Below are 19,821 nucleotides of genomic sequence, written 5' to 3' on the forward strand. Positions count from 1 at the left end.
GACTTTTGTTGTATTAAAAACACTTTTATTTTGTTGGTCGGATGAAATATGCTAATTTTTTGAGATGGGTTTTCATGAGCTGTATGCCAAAATCATCAGTATTAAAACAATAAAAGACATTATGGAAAATAATGAACTTTTATCACATATGCACATTTTTTGAGAAGGACCTGTATATAATAGCGATTATATACATGCACTCATACACACTACCATTCAAACATTTGGGGGCAGTATTAATTATTTTCTTTCTTTTTTTCTTTTCTTTTTAAGAAAGTATTATTTTTTATTAAAGGTGCACTATGCAACTTTTCCGTCCACTAGAGGGCGCCCAGTCAAAGCAAAGGGGTAGTTTGATGACGCCAAGTTTGAGCGCATCATCTTGGGACATGTGGTCTTCACCTCACAGCCAAAACAATCGGGATAGGACTCTGGCAGAAATCAAGTTCATGGATGCAGTTATTAACGTTACTGTAGTATGAAACAGAGCAGGACCGAGTGTTGAGGGAGATAAGCCTTTTTCGCTGGAGCGATTGTTACACACACATCTCGCGAGCAGCAGGACTTTTATTATCACGGGACACAGTCGTCAGCGCTATTTCCACTTTTCTGGTCATGAGTATGAGGTAATGCAGCTGTGTTTATCATATCAGATACAATTAAGTGTGTTTAAAATAATATGACGACGTTATAGTGCGTTCGCTCAGCAGCTACTTTGAAACTTGTTCCCACTGTTAAGAGTAAAGCGTTTCTGCAGAATAAAACCGAGGGTAACCAAGGGTAACGCGGCTATGACGCAATTGACAGGCGACTCCCTCAGACACTATGCTCAGATGTCCTGGGTCCTTGGTTAAAATAGCAATTTTCTCATAATTTACAAATAGTTGGAAATTGTAAGTACTCAACTGAACAAAATATATAACACTGGCCTGGTATTTTTTTGTGTGGATATTTTACTGCAAAAATACTACATAGTGCACCTTTAAGCAAGGAGTAATTAATTAATCTATAAGATACAGTATAGACACATAACATAATAGGAAAAACATTTTTGAACTTTTTTTTCTTTAAAGAATTCTGGGGGAAAAAAGTGTATCCACAACAAATATTAAGTAACAATATATATTTAACATTGAAAAGAAGAAATGTTTCTTTAGCACCAAATCAGCAAATTAGAACGATTTCTGTAGGATCACAGGAATACATTAAATTTGAATGCTTATTGAAATTAAAAACAATTATTTTTAAATTGTATTAATATTTCTCAATGTCTTTTTACTGTATTTTTGATCAAATATTACTGACCCCAAACTTTTGAATGCTAGTGTATATACATATATTCACAAAAATATAGCAAAAATACAACATATACAAAAATAAATTCATATCTCTATATCTATATCTATATAACATAGAACAAAAATAAATATATATGTATATATCTCCTTTGCCTTAGTGTTAAGACTGAAGTATGACTGAAGTATATATATATATATCTCCTTTGCCTTAGTGTTAAGGCTGAAGTATATGTGTTTGTGTCCCTTCTTTCTCCTTTCATTCTCTCCCTCCAGGGGAGTGAGCAGGTGTGCAGTGACCCAGGAAGAGGGAGACACGGGTGGGCATGCGGTGAAGCGCATCCCTGGCTCAAATGTCCCCTGGAGATGGAAGACAAAATATCCCTCCTTTGTTAGCGGCCATCTCTCGCTTGCCCTCTCCTTTCCTCTCTCCCTCTCTCGTCTTTTCTGCTGCAGTGGATCACATTGTGCTCAGGTGTTTCTCCCGACTCCTTCTCCATTACAGGATATTAAGTCCAAAGAGCGAGACCAGGCAAAGCGACTGCTCTCTATGCTGAGCCGAGAGTGTCTCCGTGCGAGTGTCTCTCTCAGTGTACTTTCTAATAGAGTTTAAGGGTGAACTTGGAAATGTGGGACCGGAATAGAGATCCTTTCACTAGAACCGTGTCTGACAGAGCTACACACACACCTCTTTCACTTCCACTCTCAGCTTCTGGTTGACAAATCCCGCTTTTTCTCCAAATGGAATTAACCTCCACTGCGTTTGAAGTCAAAAGGCAGTGTCGCGAGGGCCAACGGCCCATCTGCACAAACACAATCAAGCTCTGAGGCGACAAGCCGAAAAATCTTGAAAGCTAAAAATGACTCCATCTTGAATTCGGTAGAGAAAGGAGTCGGGAAAGGGGCCGAAAAAAGCCAAACAGTGTGTCAATCATTTGGACACACTTGCATCCATGGTGACGCCAGGCACATGTAAACAGGAAATCTTTTGGTATGGCTGCAGAAAGCTTTTTTCAACATCCGTGTCAAGAGGTACCGAGCTGGAGGAAAACAGTAGCTGAAGTGAAACCCTAAGATCTTGTAATGGAGTAAAGTGAAACAAACCAAGAACAGAAAGAAAATATTCTTTTTATTTTCTCCTCGTGGACTCACTAACACTGTCTGCAGCTGTCTCTTGTTAGGACATAAGACTCGGCAACTGCAGCATATGCCACAATTCAAAGAGACAATTAGGAAGAAAAAAAACATGCACTTATATAATAACACTTGTGCAAAAAAGAAAAGAAAAAAGAAAACAACAACAACAGTTTCAAAACCCAGTGATCTGCTTATAGAGGAGGGATTTTTATTTTTTAGGGTGTTACAAACGATAGTCAACTTAATTATGCTGCATTAAGACAAGGTAAGGGGAAAAAATCCAAGATAGTGGACAAATTTATAATAATAATAACAACAATAAAGTTTATATTTGATGCAATAATGAAAAAGTTTAAAAAAAAGAAGAAATAATCCAATATTTTTTTGTGTGCTATGTATTTTTTCTTAAAGTATCAGTACAAGCTGTGGTTCTCAACCTTTTTGATTCAAGGCCCCCACTGCCCAAGATTGTTGTAGCTGTCCATGATTTACTGGATAAGGATTTTTTTTTTTCTAATATATCTTCCCGATAATAAGATAAGGTAAGAGGAAGAGAGGGTAACATGTTAATAATTCACATGGCTTCCATGTCTAACACTTCTAAAACGAGACTACTACTTATATTTAGGTAAAATGTGGGTATCCATGTACATTTAAACCATACAATAATTAAAATAAGTCATATCTTGAGTTTTAGTGGTTTTGATTCATATTTAATCATTTTAAGTAGGGATGCACCCATACTGATACTAGTATTGATACCTCCGATACCAACATGCTTGTGACAAGAAAGGCAGACAACATAACAAACAGAGCTGAATGGATAACAGAGGAGGATGTCTATAAAGTAAACATATTGAATTAATAGAATGTTAAACAAATTAAAAATTTGCACCTATATAACTGCTGTCAAGCGCATATGCTTTTTCACAGACATCGCTGGAAAGTTTGTAGTTTGGTCGGATATAGCAATAGCAAAGAAAGTAAAATGAGGAGCATATTACTAGATAGATAGAGAGAGAGAGAAAGAGAGAGAGAGAGAGAGAGAGAGAGAGAGAGAGAGAGAGAGAGAGAGAGAGAGAGAGGAGAGAGAGAGAGAGAGAGAGAGACTCTCTCTAAACAGTATGCTAGATATGTGCAGCTCTTAAAGTGACAGCAGCCTAATAAACCTACTGCTGTCTTTGTCCTCAATGTTAATCTAACAACAAAAGAAAGAGAAAATCACAGCCCTGCTGGAGCAACTCTAAATATTCAATTAAAGATAAATTATGACAGAGCAATAATATGAACAGTGAAAGACGCATTTTAACAGGCATAATTAGGCATGAAAATAACTGAAGGAGATATCTAATTTCTTAGCAAACTAATTTAATTTATATTTTATTGTTTAAAATTAAAATTAAAAATGCAATGAAAATACAAGTATTTGGAACTCACAATCAGCAAGCTCAAAATAATAAAAGTATCAGTAAAAAAGGGGTATCGGTGCATCCCTGAAAACTCTCCATTTGCTGGAAATTTTCTGGGCCCCTGGTTGAAACCACTGGGTTAGAATATTGCATGTTCAGTTTAACAAAATGCTAACATTAAATTCTATTGGAATAAACTAGAGTCAAGTTTCTTCTCTTAATTTCAATATGCACCTGAGATATATACATACATATAGTACATCCATCCATACAGGGCACTTTTCCAAAAATATTGTCTAGGAAAAAAAAGTGAATATAAAATAAGCAGGATTTTAAGCTCCCCGCTTAAGGAGTGCGTTCATTGCTCTGGTCATCATGAGATATGAGCGTCGCCCCACACATTCATCGCATAATGGAAGCAAATATAACAATCCTACACACTCAGCATTTTGCTTTCCTTAATTAAGCCAAAAGGTGTTAATGAAAGTGATTAGATAAGGTCTTCTTAAAGGTTATTTGCACACAACACCTGTTAGTCTAAGGAATATTAATAAATGAGAATAAATGACAGGAGCATGTGTGCTTAGGAAGATAATGAATGATTTTGCTCTTTATTTGCTTAGTTTCCCATTCCTTCAAAATGGCTGTCCTATACTTCACCGTCAGCAGCTTTAATTCTCAATTCAATTCATGAAAAAAAAAGGAGAGAGGGTAAAAACCCCACACCTCCACTTCATTTTCAATTGGACCTGAAAAGAACAACAAGAAACAAATCTGAGGGATTTTAGTGTGAATAAAAATATAATCAAAAAAGCATGTGAGGGCGTGATGACATCCCCCCCCCCGCCGAGGCCCTCGCTCTGGGAGAGTGCAGCGGAAGTGTGGCGGGGAGGCCCAGAGGAAGCCTGTCACCTGAGTATTCTTTGAACCATCACAGCTGCTTTGTGGGAATGAACGACGGGACCAAAGAATAAGAAGGAGAGAGAGAGAGAGAGAGAGAGAGAGAGAGAGAGAGAGAGAGAGGAGAGAGAGAGAGAGAGAGAGAGAGAGAGAGAGAGAGAGAGAGAGAGAGAGAGAGAGAGAGAGGAGAGAGAGAGAGAGAGAGAGAGAGAGAGAGAGAGAGAGAGAGAGAGAGATCGTCGCTCCCATCACTTCTCCAGGTTTCAAGCATGATCAAATTTGCACTTCAAACCACTGGGGCCTGTTAACCAGCCATTGTGTGTGTTCGCTCATGCGAGCGGAGCATTCCAACGATGGCTAGGTAAGGTCTCCTAGCGCCCGACACAAAGACGAACCTTTGATTGGGCCGCTGGAGGGTCCCCCCAGGGCCGAGGAAGCAGGGGTTATGGTTTTAAAGAGAAAGAGAGCATGCGGATATATTGACTTTATTCTGATGGTTATTGACTCTGCGGCCAGTCATGATAAGAGTCAAAAGAGTGGGATAATGATAATGTTGTACAGGAGAAGTATGTATAATCTCTAAAATATTTCCTTTTATAGGGTCATCTATATAGGGAAATCTATTTTAAGTTTTGGAACATGGTAGGTAATTTCTAGCAGGTTCAAGCTGGCCATTTGGACAGTCTACCAGCTTGCTCTAGTTAATGCCAATCTCAGACCAGCTACATAGAAGTTACCATGCTCCAAATCTAGTTAGTTGAATCTTGACTAAAAAGGCTGGACATGGCCCTAGTGTGGCTCCACTTACCGTTCTCACTGTCTGATTTGTTCTCGTGCTCCGTGTCAGTCAGGGTCAGTGCTGAGTTCGAGCGGCTGGACAAGCAGGAGTTGCGTCCAGACTTCACACCCCTGCCCCAGAGGCGCATGGCACGTTCCGGTGACATCACCCCCTCGTTCTCAGTGTCCACGTCTGAGCCTGCACCAACAGAGTAGCCGCGGTGGGGGAGGCCCATCTCTGCACAGAAGGCCAGGCCACGGCGCGTGGCTGGTTCACATATTCCCAGCTGCCTCAGGTTAAAGTTTTGTCCTGTAAGAGAAATGAAATAAATAAACTGAGCATACATTTACACACATGGTCTTCTATGAACATTCTGCAAGTGCCAAATGTGAATAAACATTGGCGTACACTGTCATGGGAGAGAATATAAAACATTTGGCAGCTGAATCATTTTTTAAAACATTTTTAAGAATGTAATGTTCGCAATGTAATATGTGAGCTTAACTGCTATGACAGTTATTTTGCTTGTTTATCAGAAAAAAAAATAAAGTAAAACGAAAAGATCTGTCTGTGTAACACCAAAAGTTTGGGGTAAGATTTTCTTTTTAGGTAATTAAGACTTTTCTTCAGCAAGGATTCATTAAATTGATCAAAAGCAACAATAGCGACATTTATACTTTTACAAAATAATTACATTTCAAATAAATGATTTTTTTTTTAACTTTCTAATCATCAAAGAATCCTGAGAAAATGTATCATGGTTCCCAGCAAAAATTGTTTCTTGAGAAGCACATCAACATATTAAACTCATTTTTAAAAATCATTTTTCAGCAAAAATGATTGCTTAAATGCATCTTCACAAGAATGAATTAGTTTAAAATATGTTAAAATACTAAACAGCTATTTTAAATTGTTATATTTCACAATATTACAGTTTTTACCAAAATGTTTAAACAAATTAATAAAATACTATAAAAAGGAAATAATAATGGATATACTACTACTAATAGCACCTTGTCAATGCACTCATAATTGTCCATATTACCTAAATAATTGAAATAAAATGCTCTGATACACACACACACACACGCACGTTTTTGAACTGTGGGGACGTTCTACAGACATAATGGTTTTTATACTGTACAAATCATATTTTTTGATATACTTACACTACACATACCCTTAAACCTACCCATCACAGGAAACTGCGCATTTTTATTTTCTCAAAAAAAAAAAAAAAAAACTCATTCTGTATGATTTATAAGCCTTGAAAAATAAAGATATGGGGTAATGTTCTCATAAGTCACCCTCACCTGTAATACCTGTCATACCCTGTCATTATACACATTTGTGTCCTGATATGTCACAAACAAATACATACACACACGCGCGCGCACACACACACACGCACGCGCACACACACACACACACACACGCACACACACTTATAATGCAGCAACCGTTTCAAACACACTGAGAAATTTTCCACATGCCCTAGTTAAGCAGAGGAAACAATCAATCAAAGAGACACTAAAAAGAACCCATTTAATGTTCTATTTTGAAGTCTGACTTCTGTTTTCTGCGATTACTTCTGCACTTATAGAATCAAGAGCAATGCGAAAATAAACTAGAATTCTCTAATTCCCTGGACACTAGAAGCTCCTTTATAATATACACACAGACAGCTGTAAGTATATGAGCACATAAAAAATGTTCTCACTGTAGGGACCAGGGAAAAGCCTGAGAGGGCTCAATATCACTTGCAGGTTGAACGTCATGGTAAGTGGTTCTCATTGTAAGTACAGAGTGGTATCTTTCACGTTTATTTATTTGTGTGTGTTGTGTGTATGTGTGTGTGTGTGGGGGGGGGGGAGGGGCAGCCCATAGAGTGTTGGTAAAACACAAGCTGACAGGTAAATGGGCCTTGCTGGCAACTGGGGAGCCATTTGGGGAGTGTCGAGCAATGAAAAGATCCACAGCTCTAAAGAAAGGGAAAAAGAAAAGGAAAATAAAGGTGTAAATAGATAGCACAATCTATCTTTTTGTCTCTGTTTTGGCATTGGAGATTGTATCAACTGACCCAAAAGTCAGACAGAAAGGAAAGCTTCTGTAAACAACACACACACACGCACGCAAGCACACATGCACACACACACACACACACACACACACACACACACACACACACACACACACACACACACACACACACACACACACACACACACACACACACACGGCAAGCTAACACCCCATGTGTGGAGCAAAGAGACTATCAAGTCTCATCAGACAGTCAAATATCCGCAGACTTAGCAGTCTGTTCCCTGAAGACCCACAATGTACTGCAAATGTGAGTTCTGATAGGTATTTGGAACCACAGATATACCCCCAAGTTACCAGAATTTCTTTTCAGCTGAATGACTATGACATATATACCAGCTCACCCCGTGAAAGCAAATAAATGAAAAAAAAAAAAAAAGTGCTAGGCAGCACTGCAGGACAAAATTGTGGGTATGTAACAACTCAAGGCTACAACTCAAAAGATAAAGGATAACAGAATAACAAGCATGGGGCTGTCATAACAGGATGTTAATTCCTTCACCTGTTTTTGATATGTATTTGTTAAAATACAGATAGAAACTCTTTTCGCTGAGAACGGTGGGCAGTCACTTGACTAATTGTTATCCTGTAGCACAACGTATGTTCCCTGGCAGCCCTAGTTGTGCTAAGAGAGCTTGCAAATGAGCTTGAAAAACACGTTTCACAGTGAGACTGATGATGTTTTCTCTGTGCACCTTCTACATGTATTTTGGAAGGATGCAGATAAACGGGAGCAATTAGCCGTGAGAGGGAACACCGCGGCAACACGTCTAAACAGCCGTTTACACGCTCTTTAAAAATGTTTTAATGAACTGACTGCAGTCTCTTGGGCTGTGCAAAGTCTCAAACTAAGAGAAAACCGCCACTAAAATAAAAGATTATTTATATCTGTGTTAAGTTGGCACAGCCAGAATCATGAAATACATCTGATTTTCTGTCATATTATTTATAGTGAGACTTCCTGTAGTTTGCACCATTTATGGGGGTGAGAGAATTAAAAAAAATATAATTCTAGCATGCTGCTGTCTTCAGATGTCCAATCATTAGATGATTTAGAAATTAAAATGTAATTACTTTTGAGTAGTACTTTTGGACGGGCAGAAACACAAATATAGACTGTAAGGGGATATGTGCAAAGACAAGGAGACAGGTTTATCATGTCATAGTGCATTAGCAGTCGGATTGGTACTTTTAGCACTTTAAATCTGGATGATGATTTCATAAATGTCTCTAGGCTGTTAATATCTGACTTCAAAGGCAAGATGACTACACTACCTCAAAAAAAAAAAAAAAAAAAAAATTCAGACTACTACGTTCATATGAAAATACAGAGAAATCAATGTTAAGTGGTCTCTTAGTTTTCCAGAGCTGTTTGGGGGAATATATTGTATTCTATACATTATATATTCTATTATAACCTCAAAACAAAATTAAAACAAAATAAGATAAGAAACAAAATATATAATTAGGAAACATGATTCATACAATAATAAATATTAAAATACACTATTTTAATAATATATGTGCACATATCATCATCATCATCATATCCATTTATTTTATAGGTAACTTAAAATGTATTTTAACTGCAATTAAAATATATTCATTCTACAACTAAGAATAATTTAAAAATAAGGATGAAATGAATTCAAAGAACAAACAAAGTGAATAACAATTATCTAACTAACTGAGTAATCAACTTAAACAAAATTTAATAGGAAAAAGTAACCAATAATTTGCCGTTGTGCTAAAATATGAAAAACAAATGCTGAAGAACATCTTTAATCACTTCTACAAATTAATTATAATGAATAAATAGACAATATAATTATAATGAATATAAGAATAATTAATTCAAAACACATGCTTTCTAAAGAAAAAAGAAAGAAAAAACATTTAAAAAGCAAAGAAAACAGCTAAGGAAAAAGCTAAACATGGCTAAAACGTCAAACAAATCAATCCATGCCATTTAAAAATAATAAAACAGATTAATTTACTGTTTATTAAATCACAACCTTAAAATGTATCTTCACGTTAGACAGTGTGAACTTTCAACTTAACAGCCGCTACGACTTATAATTCATTCCTCGTTCTTTTTGTCTGATGTCCAATGATTTCCAAACTCTGTATTCTGTAGAATTAGTCTGTGGAGCAGACTGCATTCCATGGAGGAAGCTTATCTGCCATGGTGATAGGTGTGCACGGCTCCAAAAACACTGAGGCCTGAAAAACCGCAGTGCCAAAAAAAAAAAAAAAAACTTTCCTCGCATTTACTGAGACCATATATTGCGGAAATATATTGGTCTTTAAACGGATCATTTATTTAGTCGTTTGCAAGCAGATCCTCGTAATTTTTAATGGTTACGACTCTTCAAAGGACGCAGCGTAACATTTTTAAACGATTTCAAAATGTTTTAAATGCATTTCTTTGTAGAAAAAAAGGAAAAAGAAGAAATAACTAAAATATTATCTTGGCTAAATCAAATCAATTCATTTAATTTGATTAAATCATATAAATCATGCAAATTATGAAAAAGTAAATATTCTAAATGTATCTGAGAATGTTAAAAATGAAACCTAACCAAGTTTTCATGTGTAAGTGACTACAATTATTTTAAGCCACAGCATTTCATGTTAAAACAATCACTGCCGCATTTTATTAGGATGACAATAAAAAGGGAAAGAAATGAAAAAGAAAAGCATTGATCCCCTGCATTAACAGGAATTAATAAGGGCTATTAACTACAGAAATAATCGGGGGTTCCACCGAAGTTCAATTAAAACCATATAAATTCCAAATGAACACCAATTAGTGTAGATGAAATTGTACAGGATAAGATAATTGAGCAATTATGGCTTTTCTGCTCAAATATTTATGAAGTGTTAATTTGAGTTTGAAAGCAATCAATGAACTGGTAATGACCTTTATGGAACTTTGTAATGGAACTGAGCGGCAGCACTTCCCAGCAAGGCTACATTATTTCAGATCTCAGTAATTCCAATCTGCCATTGTTGTGTAATGGCTAATTAACAATTTCAGTTCGCCTGCCTGGTCCTTTCTATTCCGCAAATTAATTATCTAGGTATAGCTTTTTGCAATGGTCTAAAGGCTAAAAATATATCACACGGGAGGAATTAGTTTCATGACGAATGCTGTTGCGTGCCAAGGTTAGGGCTTGAGACTGGGTTAGGTGACGTCTGCGGCAGGGTGATTATGGGGAGAGTGTTGAAGACCGTGTTGAGGCCGGAGTGCAGTCTCTCAAGAGCTCAACGGTGTGTCTGCGCTACATCTGTGAGCGCCTTTACTCCCTCTCTCCCTCTCTCCCTCTCTCTCTCTCTCTCTCGGTGCGATTGAGTGGGCTACCCTGCATAATGGTTGGAGGCAGGCTGCTCCTTTACCCCCTGCTGTAATCTGGTGTCACTTCCTGTGCTTTCTAAAATAAACACACTCAACAGACAGAGCCTCTAGCACTCCAGTGACTGATAACAGCTAGGCTGACCTTCAGCTTAACACAACACTTACGTTAAGGGCACACAAACACACAGCGCTAACGCAGACAATCACAACACCTAGGGGAACAAAACAACAACATTTGACCCAAATCTACATTTGGGCTTAAACTCACCTTTACTGCTGTATATTTTGATGAAGCCTTACATGCAGAAGAAACAAACAACAACACAAAAAAGAATAAAGAACTCAATGAATGTGAAGGAGTTTATAAGTGTGGCTGTGCGAATGCTTGCGGACCCTCTGCGCTCGTAATTAGTAATAAAACTGTGGTCGAGCAGGGCACACTGCGAACTTCAGAACAGCGCAATAATGCCGTTTATGTTTTTTATGGTGCCATTCATTATTGCCAATGGGACACATGGGCATACGTTATAACAGAAACTTCGGATCTGAAAATGAGAGGCTCGGTCGAGGGGTTTGGATTGCGCTAATCAGAGGAAATGCTTTATTTCTTCGCTCTGTCGGCTAGACAAGTAGCAGAGCAAGTTTGTGTCCGTAAATCTGTCTAATCTGTTTTGAATCTGCTTCATTTTTCAATCAAACGTAAGTAAATGTTTTCTCAGGGAAAGCGTGCGGTCGTGCCAAACCAAACTTAATTTCCTCTAATTATGTATAATTATGGTTGCACATCCCATATATTATTATTTGAATGTGATCCATTCGAAAGCCATTCATGGCATATTTCAAGGCAAATGTTGGTACTCGTTTTTCACTCTAAAGCTGTATGACACGTGACCTCTGTACTGTGTGAAGTCACAATGGATTTGTTCTGCATCTCTGAGGTATGACAGGTGCAGGTGACTCACCTTGGCGGCTGTACTCATCTGCCTCTCGGTGGACCATCTCTTTGACGTGGCCTCCGTACAGGAGACGTGAGGAGTCGTGGTCGAAGGCCTTGAGCGTCTCGCTGGAGCTGTAAGACTTCTGGGTGGGCACGCGGCAGTCCTCGCTGTCACCGGATGAGCCCGTGTAGCGGCGCTCTTTCTCTCTCCTGCTCTTGGTTAGTGAGCAGTAGGGCCTGCGTTCTTTCACATCCATCCTGCCCGCATGACGCGGTGTAACGCAACGCGGCAACCAATCGGAGCGCTCGCTCGCCACAGGCTCCGCCCGACTGTGAGCTTACTGTTGTCTACCTGGAGAGTGAAAGAACATGGGAGAGAGAGGGAGGGAGATAAAGAAGAATTAAAAAAAAGTGTAAACTAGTGGTCACACAGCATTAAGCTGTACACTTAATCTTCCCAGGATTCACAAATCCTTTCCACCTTCTGGACTGTCGGGAGACGGCATGAGGACAGCGTGAGAGTGTTTCCCTCAGCCTGTGTGTTTGTTTTTGTACAAAAGTCCATCCTTTTGAATGTAATTTCTTTTTTATCTTTTTAACTTTTTAAGTCTTTTATGTTCACCAAGACTGCATTTATTTGAAGTAAAACATTAATATATTACAATTAAAACTAACTTTTTATACTTATAAATACTTCTATTTATTTTGTATTCTATTCATCAATACATTTTAAAATGTAATCTTTTCCTTTGATGGCACAACTGGTCTGGCTTTTGTCCCCCTTTTTTGTGCAGCCATCACAGCAGTCTTCAATGGCAAACGATCCTTCAGAAATCATTCTATTGTGCTGATTTGATGAATAGAAAGTTCAAAACATTTTGACATTTTGTAACATAATTTTTTTTTCTTTACGGTCACTTTTTAAAAATCAATCAAATGCATCCTTGCTGCATAAAAGCATCCCTTTCTTTCAATAAAAAGATAAATAATTAAATAAAATCTGACATTTTCACATTTTTTGAACATTGTCATAAATATCCAGACAAATATTAACCCTTGTGCATCCTTATGGACATTTTTGTCTTTGTCAGTTAATTATTATTATTTTAATTTTATTTTGTTGTTATGACGAATAATTGTATTTTGTTTTGGCACAGGTATGTATTTTTATTGGAATTTTACTATTTGAGTTAAAAAATAAATTTTGCACTAGGTACACAAAATTCTTCCTCTCGTTACCTTTTGGACAAAAATGTCCCCATGGAACCCATTAAAATGGCAATGTCAGAGTGTGGTGTCTAGGTAATTGTGTGTGCATGTGTGGATGTAATATTTGAGTAATATTCTGTGTGTTGTAATATTTGAGGGAGAACACTCAATGGCAAATAACCAATCCAACCGCTGTGTGCACCAGTGGTGTTTTGCTGGCATCTAATGGGGAAAAGTTGGCACTGCACCCAAACAAAATCTTACTGAACACTCATTTTTTGAGACATCAACCTCAAATTTGGAACAACGCTGTTTTTTTTATTTCATTTTTATTTATGGCTCTGATTTCCATAAAATATATATTTTATATAAAATATTATTCATAAATAATTTTCATAAAATTAAACCTCTATAACTAACTATTTTTCATTTTTTAAACTTTTTTGACTTTTTTTTTTAATCCATAAAAACAATAATCTGCCAAGGGTCAATGAGAACAAACTAAAGTCTTCGCTCCCAATAGTCATATTTTTATTACAGTTTTTTATGACCTGTGTGTAACTTATTTTAATTGATGCACAAGGGTAATACATGTTATTGGTTTTAATTAATGTATGGCAAATTACATAAAATGTTCCATTTGGTAATATCAGTTAACCACATTAGTTGTGTAAACGTACAGTATGCTAATCTGTGTATGTGAAAGAGACTAAGGGGGTGATTTGTTTTGGGAGTTGATAAGCTTAAGAGCAGTGCTGAGAGGTCAGAATGGGACACTTCGGTGGGGGTGGTGTCAGTTAATTGATGACCGCTCTTTGTCGGCCTGTGATACGGCAAGAGCTACTGATAACAATGATACAGTCATTAGAAGACAGAAATAAAACACCGGATCAGTACATCCAAAGCGGAAGGGATTGGGAAAGGAAGAGGAAAAAAATAATAAAATAACCAACAACCTTTCATTAAACCCTGCCAGCAAGAATTAATAAAATCTACCTAAAACATCCTGGGAATCGATGAGAAAAAAAATGAAAAAAAAGAGAAGCACATTAATGGGAGATGTTGGAGTAATAAATGATGGTGAGGGCCCTGGGGTGCGTTTCAAATGTTTATTAGTCCAAAACCCTCTGCTTCTAATTTTGGGTCCAGATAATCGCTGTACTTTAATTTCTTTCTTGGCTGGCCCTCTTTTGGAGCCCTCCCAACATGCATGCTTTGCTTTTCATGCTCAAACATATTTTTTCTTTCATCCACTCTCTCCCGGAGACGGTGCTCTTGATTTTTGTGTATGCGGCGCGCGTAGATGATTTAAAAAAAGATTCCCCATATGGACGTGTTAGAGGACAGGAGATTTGAGGAGTCCCGATGCAGAGGGGTTTGGATGTTTTACTAGGCAAAAATTGCTGTTGCTTAATTCTATTTTCGACGTTGATGTGTCAGACAGCAGAGAGAGTGAGAAAGTAAGAAAGAGAAGGTTGAAAGGCATATTAGAGGGGTAATCATAATGTCTCTTAAGTGTGTTTGAGCGTGTGTGTGTGTGAGTGCTCTGTTGCTGACTGAAAAGGCAAAGAACGTTCTAAGGTGCTTCTGTCCCAGATGAGCGCTCTTATTGGTTCGCACTGAAAATGGGCATGAACATCTTTGATCTAGCATTGATGCTGTACGTCAGGCCCATATGCTGATGTCACAGCAGTATGAGTTACATTGTTAGAAGTTCAGGTTTTTATTAACCATTTATCTTCTCACCACCATCATAACCACCAAACTTTCAGAAATGTTTATTAGAGCCTTTGGCACCTATATGGAAATGTATAAAACAATTTATTGTGTTGTTAAATATAAAATCAAAAGTACAATAAGTGTGCTTATTCTTAAACCAGTTCAATAATTAGATTTGAGTTTTTTTGTGGATAACCTCCCCCCCACTATGAACAAAATGATAAATGGCTAAATATATTTTCTAATCAGCTGACTTAACAAAGAACACTTTTGTCTATTATGAATATGTGCACCATAATTATCTGATTCTTCTCTGTATTCATAAATGAATTAGAAGCAGCTGATCAACTGCATTATTGGTAATTAAATTCTTAATTAAAAATTGCTGCGGTTCAATGACTAGCATCAAGCCTTAAATAGGAAAACACTGACATCACTAATATGGCAAAATGTTACAAGAGGTTTCTTGAGGTAATTTGAGCATTGCATTGGCATGGGAGTCTGAAGGATCGTTTACGTTTGCAGTCAGACAGAGTGAATATGTTAAATTATCAATGAGGATATATTAGTATGCCATGCTTCAGTGCACACATCAGCACTACTGTCCTGCACAGATAAGCCAGAGTTATTTTAATAATAATAATACTTATCCAAGAAAAACAAATACAACATATACAGTTTTTTTATTTATTTATTTATTTTTTTAATTTATTTAAACGTATTTGATTTGGAACCATAGGAAAAAATATGCTGAAGCATGTCTTCTAACAAATTAGATGAGCAGTATCTCGTAATATTTACATTACATTATTTCCCTTCATAGAGAGGGCCCATGCTGAGCGTCCGACATGGAAACGTTATTGTGGGGCAACATTTATTTACGATAAAGAGCATTAACGATGGCTCACAGCATGGATGAAATCAGAATTTTCCTGGTTTGTGGGAACAGAGACCTCCAGACAGCTAGAGGGGACAAGACTCAACCAAATGAACCTGAAAATCTACAACTGTCGCTGTCCTTTTTTGTATGTTAATAAAAAAAGTCCTCCTCAAGAAGTGACAATGGCTGCAGCTGAAGTGTTTTCTCCCTTCGTTTTATATCTCTGATCTCTATTACTATTTAAACAAACACAGTACGACAGTCCACAATTTCCCCTGCAACAGTTTTAAACAACCACCAGACTGTGAGCCCTGTGAATCGCATAAGAAGCAGCATTAATCAGTGTACCGACGTCTTTGTGTGTTTGTATAATGAGTCACTCTGCGTTAAAAGAGTATGTGTGTGTTTTGTGTGTGTGCCTGTGTGTGCTTGTCCGTGAGAGAGGATGCAGGAATCAAGTCAAGCGGAAAAGTAACACTTGGCTCAACGTGGGGATTTCAGCTCAAACCTGTTACGACCAAAGATGAATATGCAGTTTTCACATGTGCGAGTTTGTGTTTCTGTATGTTTGCGCATGTCCCTGCCGGCTTCATAAACGACCTTACCCAGTGCCAGGTGACCTGTGTGTTGGTCCCTGTGTATTTCTGTGTGTGTGTGTGTGTCATGCACGGGATCCGACAGTGTGAGGATTAGCATGAGAGAGACCAGTAATGAATTGTAAGACACAATATGGCGACTGTAGCAACAGAAGAAGAACTTTAAGAAGTAAAACTTTAAATTAGACACATTTGTTTACTCAAAAAATGCGGACCAGCCTTAAAACAAGATTTATTTAAAATATAACTATATCCTTTTATTATTATATATTTTTTTAATCTTATTTCTTTCTTTCTGTATTTTGCAATAGTAATGATATATAAATTTTAGACAATATTGCTAGTCACTTTGTCAACACTGAAAAAAAAAAAAAAAAAAACTGGGTGACTGGGTGAAATAATTTTTACTCAAACCGCTATTACATTCTACAAGTAATTATAAAATAATGGCAAGTAACGCATTGAATTACATTTTTATGAAGTAGAACATACTCCAAAAATCTGTTTCATTTACAACTTCGGAAAATCATGTTTACCGTGTAAGACGAGCTTGAAAAATAAAAACATAAATACATTTTAAAAGATTCCACTGCTGTCAGATTTTATCGCTGATTTACATTATTGAAACGTTATATTCAAAAAACAAGGCTTTTGCATAACTTTAATTTGAAAATTTCCATTTTTTGTTTTTTGTCTCAATGCACAGGTTAATATCCTTATCACAACAGCCAGGAAGAGAGAATGGAAAATCAAGAAATGATCAGTGAGAAAGCCAGCTAAATTACCGGCTGAGCACACTTGAAGATGACTTCATTCGGAAGGTTAAAAAGCAACTAAAATGAACTGGGGAAAAAATATTCCTTTTCCGTAACATTGCCAGAACTCCCATCATACTCAACAGCTTGGAAACATCATCTGGGCATTTCCACTTTTATGAGAATTTCTTCCCTCCATCTTTCTCCTTTTTTGGCCAGTGGTAGGGGTGTAGGTTTATGTTTTGCCAGCTTGTATGATATGAAAGCTTAAAAAGAGAAGAAAAACAAGCCAGACCAGCACAACTGTATCCAATATAAAAGTTAAGAGTTCTGTATGAAAGAAAAGTGAGAGAGTGAGTGAAAGAGAGAGGAAAATAAAGACAAGCAACTCTGTAAATTGGGATCAAAGGAACGAAAAAAGTTTAGTGTTAGCTGCTGTTGAGATCTTTTGTTTATCCCACAAATGCCATCATCAAAAAAGCAGCTTTTCCCTCCCGCCGTTAATCTTTCCTATGACTATTTGAAATGGTGAGATGAAAGGAGCGTGGAATTAAAGAAGAAGAAAGGGAGGAATGGACAGGAGACACTAAAGGAGGGAATGAATCAGGTTCGGAATGGAAGTGATCCATTTTCCTACAGCAAGGGATTACCTGCCTAAACAATTCTGCTCTTTTCCCCTTTGTCTTGTTACTTCTTTCCTCTTTCAAGACTGCTCTGTTGAGGAGTTTTGTTGGGCTGAACTGGACACGACTAAAACTGCTTATCTGACCTCAGACATCAGGAAAAAGATTTCTCTTTCTCGCTCTCTCTTACACTCAGTGCTTACGACAAATGTAAAAGTCTTAATATAAAGGTGCTAGAATTAAAGGTATTTGAGGTAAAGCATCAGTTGTTTTTGTTCTCTTAGACAGCTGATTAAAAATAGAAAAAATAAGTTGAAAATGTCAGAGCAATTACATATTGTTCAACTAATGTTCATGAAATGGCATAAGTCGGCCTTTTTGTGTTTGAAACATACATAGACTTGCAAATTGTGCTGATCAAAGAAAGTAAATAGATACATGTAAATGTAATTAAACCCTTGACGCATAAATTATTATATTATATAATTTCCCTTTTACTTCAAAATAATAATAAAATGTCCTTTTATTATCGTTTTTTCTTCTTCTTTTTTTTCTTTTCATCCTTCAAAAAGAGCTAAAGATATCAATTGAACAAGTCTACTTTTGTTCTAAATAGTTAAACCCAAGAAAGAAAGAAATCAAAGATTGATTATATACCGTAGAAGCTGTATTTGAAATTAAAAATGTTAATAGGAAACACAATTACATTTTTTTAGATTAAAGCAGTATGCTCACTCTCAATATGAGAATTTGTGAGCGTGAATTACTACCTGTGCAAAAAGTGTGTGTGTGTGTGTGTGATGAGCCGCTGACCATCAAAGTCAGGGAGAAGAGCTTTGGAGAATATGAGGGCTGTAAACAGCACACTCTAAAACATGAAACGCTCTGCAGCAAATGTCCGAAAGTGCAGCGTGCAATTTCCCAATCACTCCAGCGATCGCATTGACCCGAGCTCAGTGTGGGTACAGCTGACCTGGCCGGTCTGTCCCAAACAGCACTTTTCTCTACTTCCTGTTCACTACAACTCTACCTCAAAAGCATTTTCTGTACTTCCATTTAACCAAACGAAAAGAATAACAGTCGAGTAAAAGGTCGCTCGTTCACATCTTGAACGGATAAAGACAGCTTTTAAAGACTGATATCATGCATCAAATGGTTAATCGCAGAGCACAGAGAATGTTACCCTAACATGGAGGGAGAGAGCAAAGTATTTAGAGAGATGGGTGTGTTACTGTGTGTATAGTTGTAATAATTATCTCCATCAGTAGAGTGGTTTAACTGTGGGAGCAAGACATTTAGGCCACATGCTAATAATCTGCGATCTGTTAAGAGGCAGACTCAACAGCTTGAGCTCATCAGACACACTCGCACTGAAAAGTTGGAAAGAAACAGAAAGAAAGGGTGTGAAAGACAGAGGGCGAGAAAGTGAGAGAGTGAGAGAGAGAGAGAGAGAGAGAGAGAGAGAGAGAGAGAGAGAGAGAGAGAGAGAGAGAGAGAGAGAGAGAGAGAGAGAGAGAGAGAGAGAGAGAGGAGAGAGAGAGAGAGAGAGAGAGATTTTCACCCAGCAGAACACCCAGACTCTGACAGTGAGGGCTGGTAAAATTGGAAACAGAGGAGCTATCGATGTGAAAAAAAAGGAAACGTTTTAAGGTAGGTCGGGGGTGGGTGCGGGGGGTGGATTTTACAGGGGTTGACATAGGGTCCATGTGGAATAGGAGGGTTCTATGCGGCTGAACATGGTGTGAAATTGAAACTTTCGCAAGATGTTGCAGCCGAGCGGCCGCTCGCCGAGGCTACATAATCACCGGAACTGTGGAGGTATGGAGGGGAGCGGCCCAGAGAAAAGTAGCCAGAGACTTCATTTCCAGCTGGCCGGAATGAAAGCTCTGCTTACTGAAGAACGGTCAGAGATAATATGCAGCGGCCTGGTGGCATCAAAGCAGGATTTGCCGTAACTCCTGAACGTGGCACGACTTTTCTTTCACATTTTTTCCGCCGCTGTCTCTGCCTCATCATTAAAATGTTTCAGTTCAAATGGTTGTCACTCTGCGCTTTCAGAAACAGTCAAAAGCGAGTCACAGCACGGCTCCTTGTGTCACTCTTCCACAGCGCCCTGTGTCAAAAT

General features: G+C 37.7%; 1 protein-coding gene across 1 annotated transcript in view; it reads right to left on the minus strand.

The window, feature by feature from the left end:
- The window catches only part of tenm3 (teneurin transmembrane protein 3), a 309,711-nt gene that overhangs the window by 222,518 nt on the left and 67,372 nt on the right, over nt 1-19,821 (minus strand). Inside the window, exons 2-3 of the mRNA XM_067442491.1 lie at nt 11,940-12,266; nt 5,550-5,828 (exon numbers count right to left, since the gene is read on the minus strand). Of these exons, the coding sequence (XP_067298592.1) occupies nt 5,550-5,828; nt 11,940-12,171 (511 nt within the window). The 5' untranslated portion in view covers nt 12,172-12,266. The remainder of the gene's footprint in view (nt 1-5,549; nt 5,829-11,939; nt 12,267-19,821) is intronic.

This window comes from Pseudorasbora parva, chromosome 4 (assembly GCF_024679245.1).
Source record: "Pseudorasbora parva isolate DD20220531a chromosome 4, ASM2467924v1, whole genome shotgun sequence".
In the NCBI taxonomy this organism is placed as follows: Eukaryota; Metazoa; Chordata; class Actinopteri; order Cypriniformes; family Gobionidae; genus Pseudorasbora; species Pseudorasbora parva.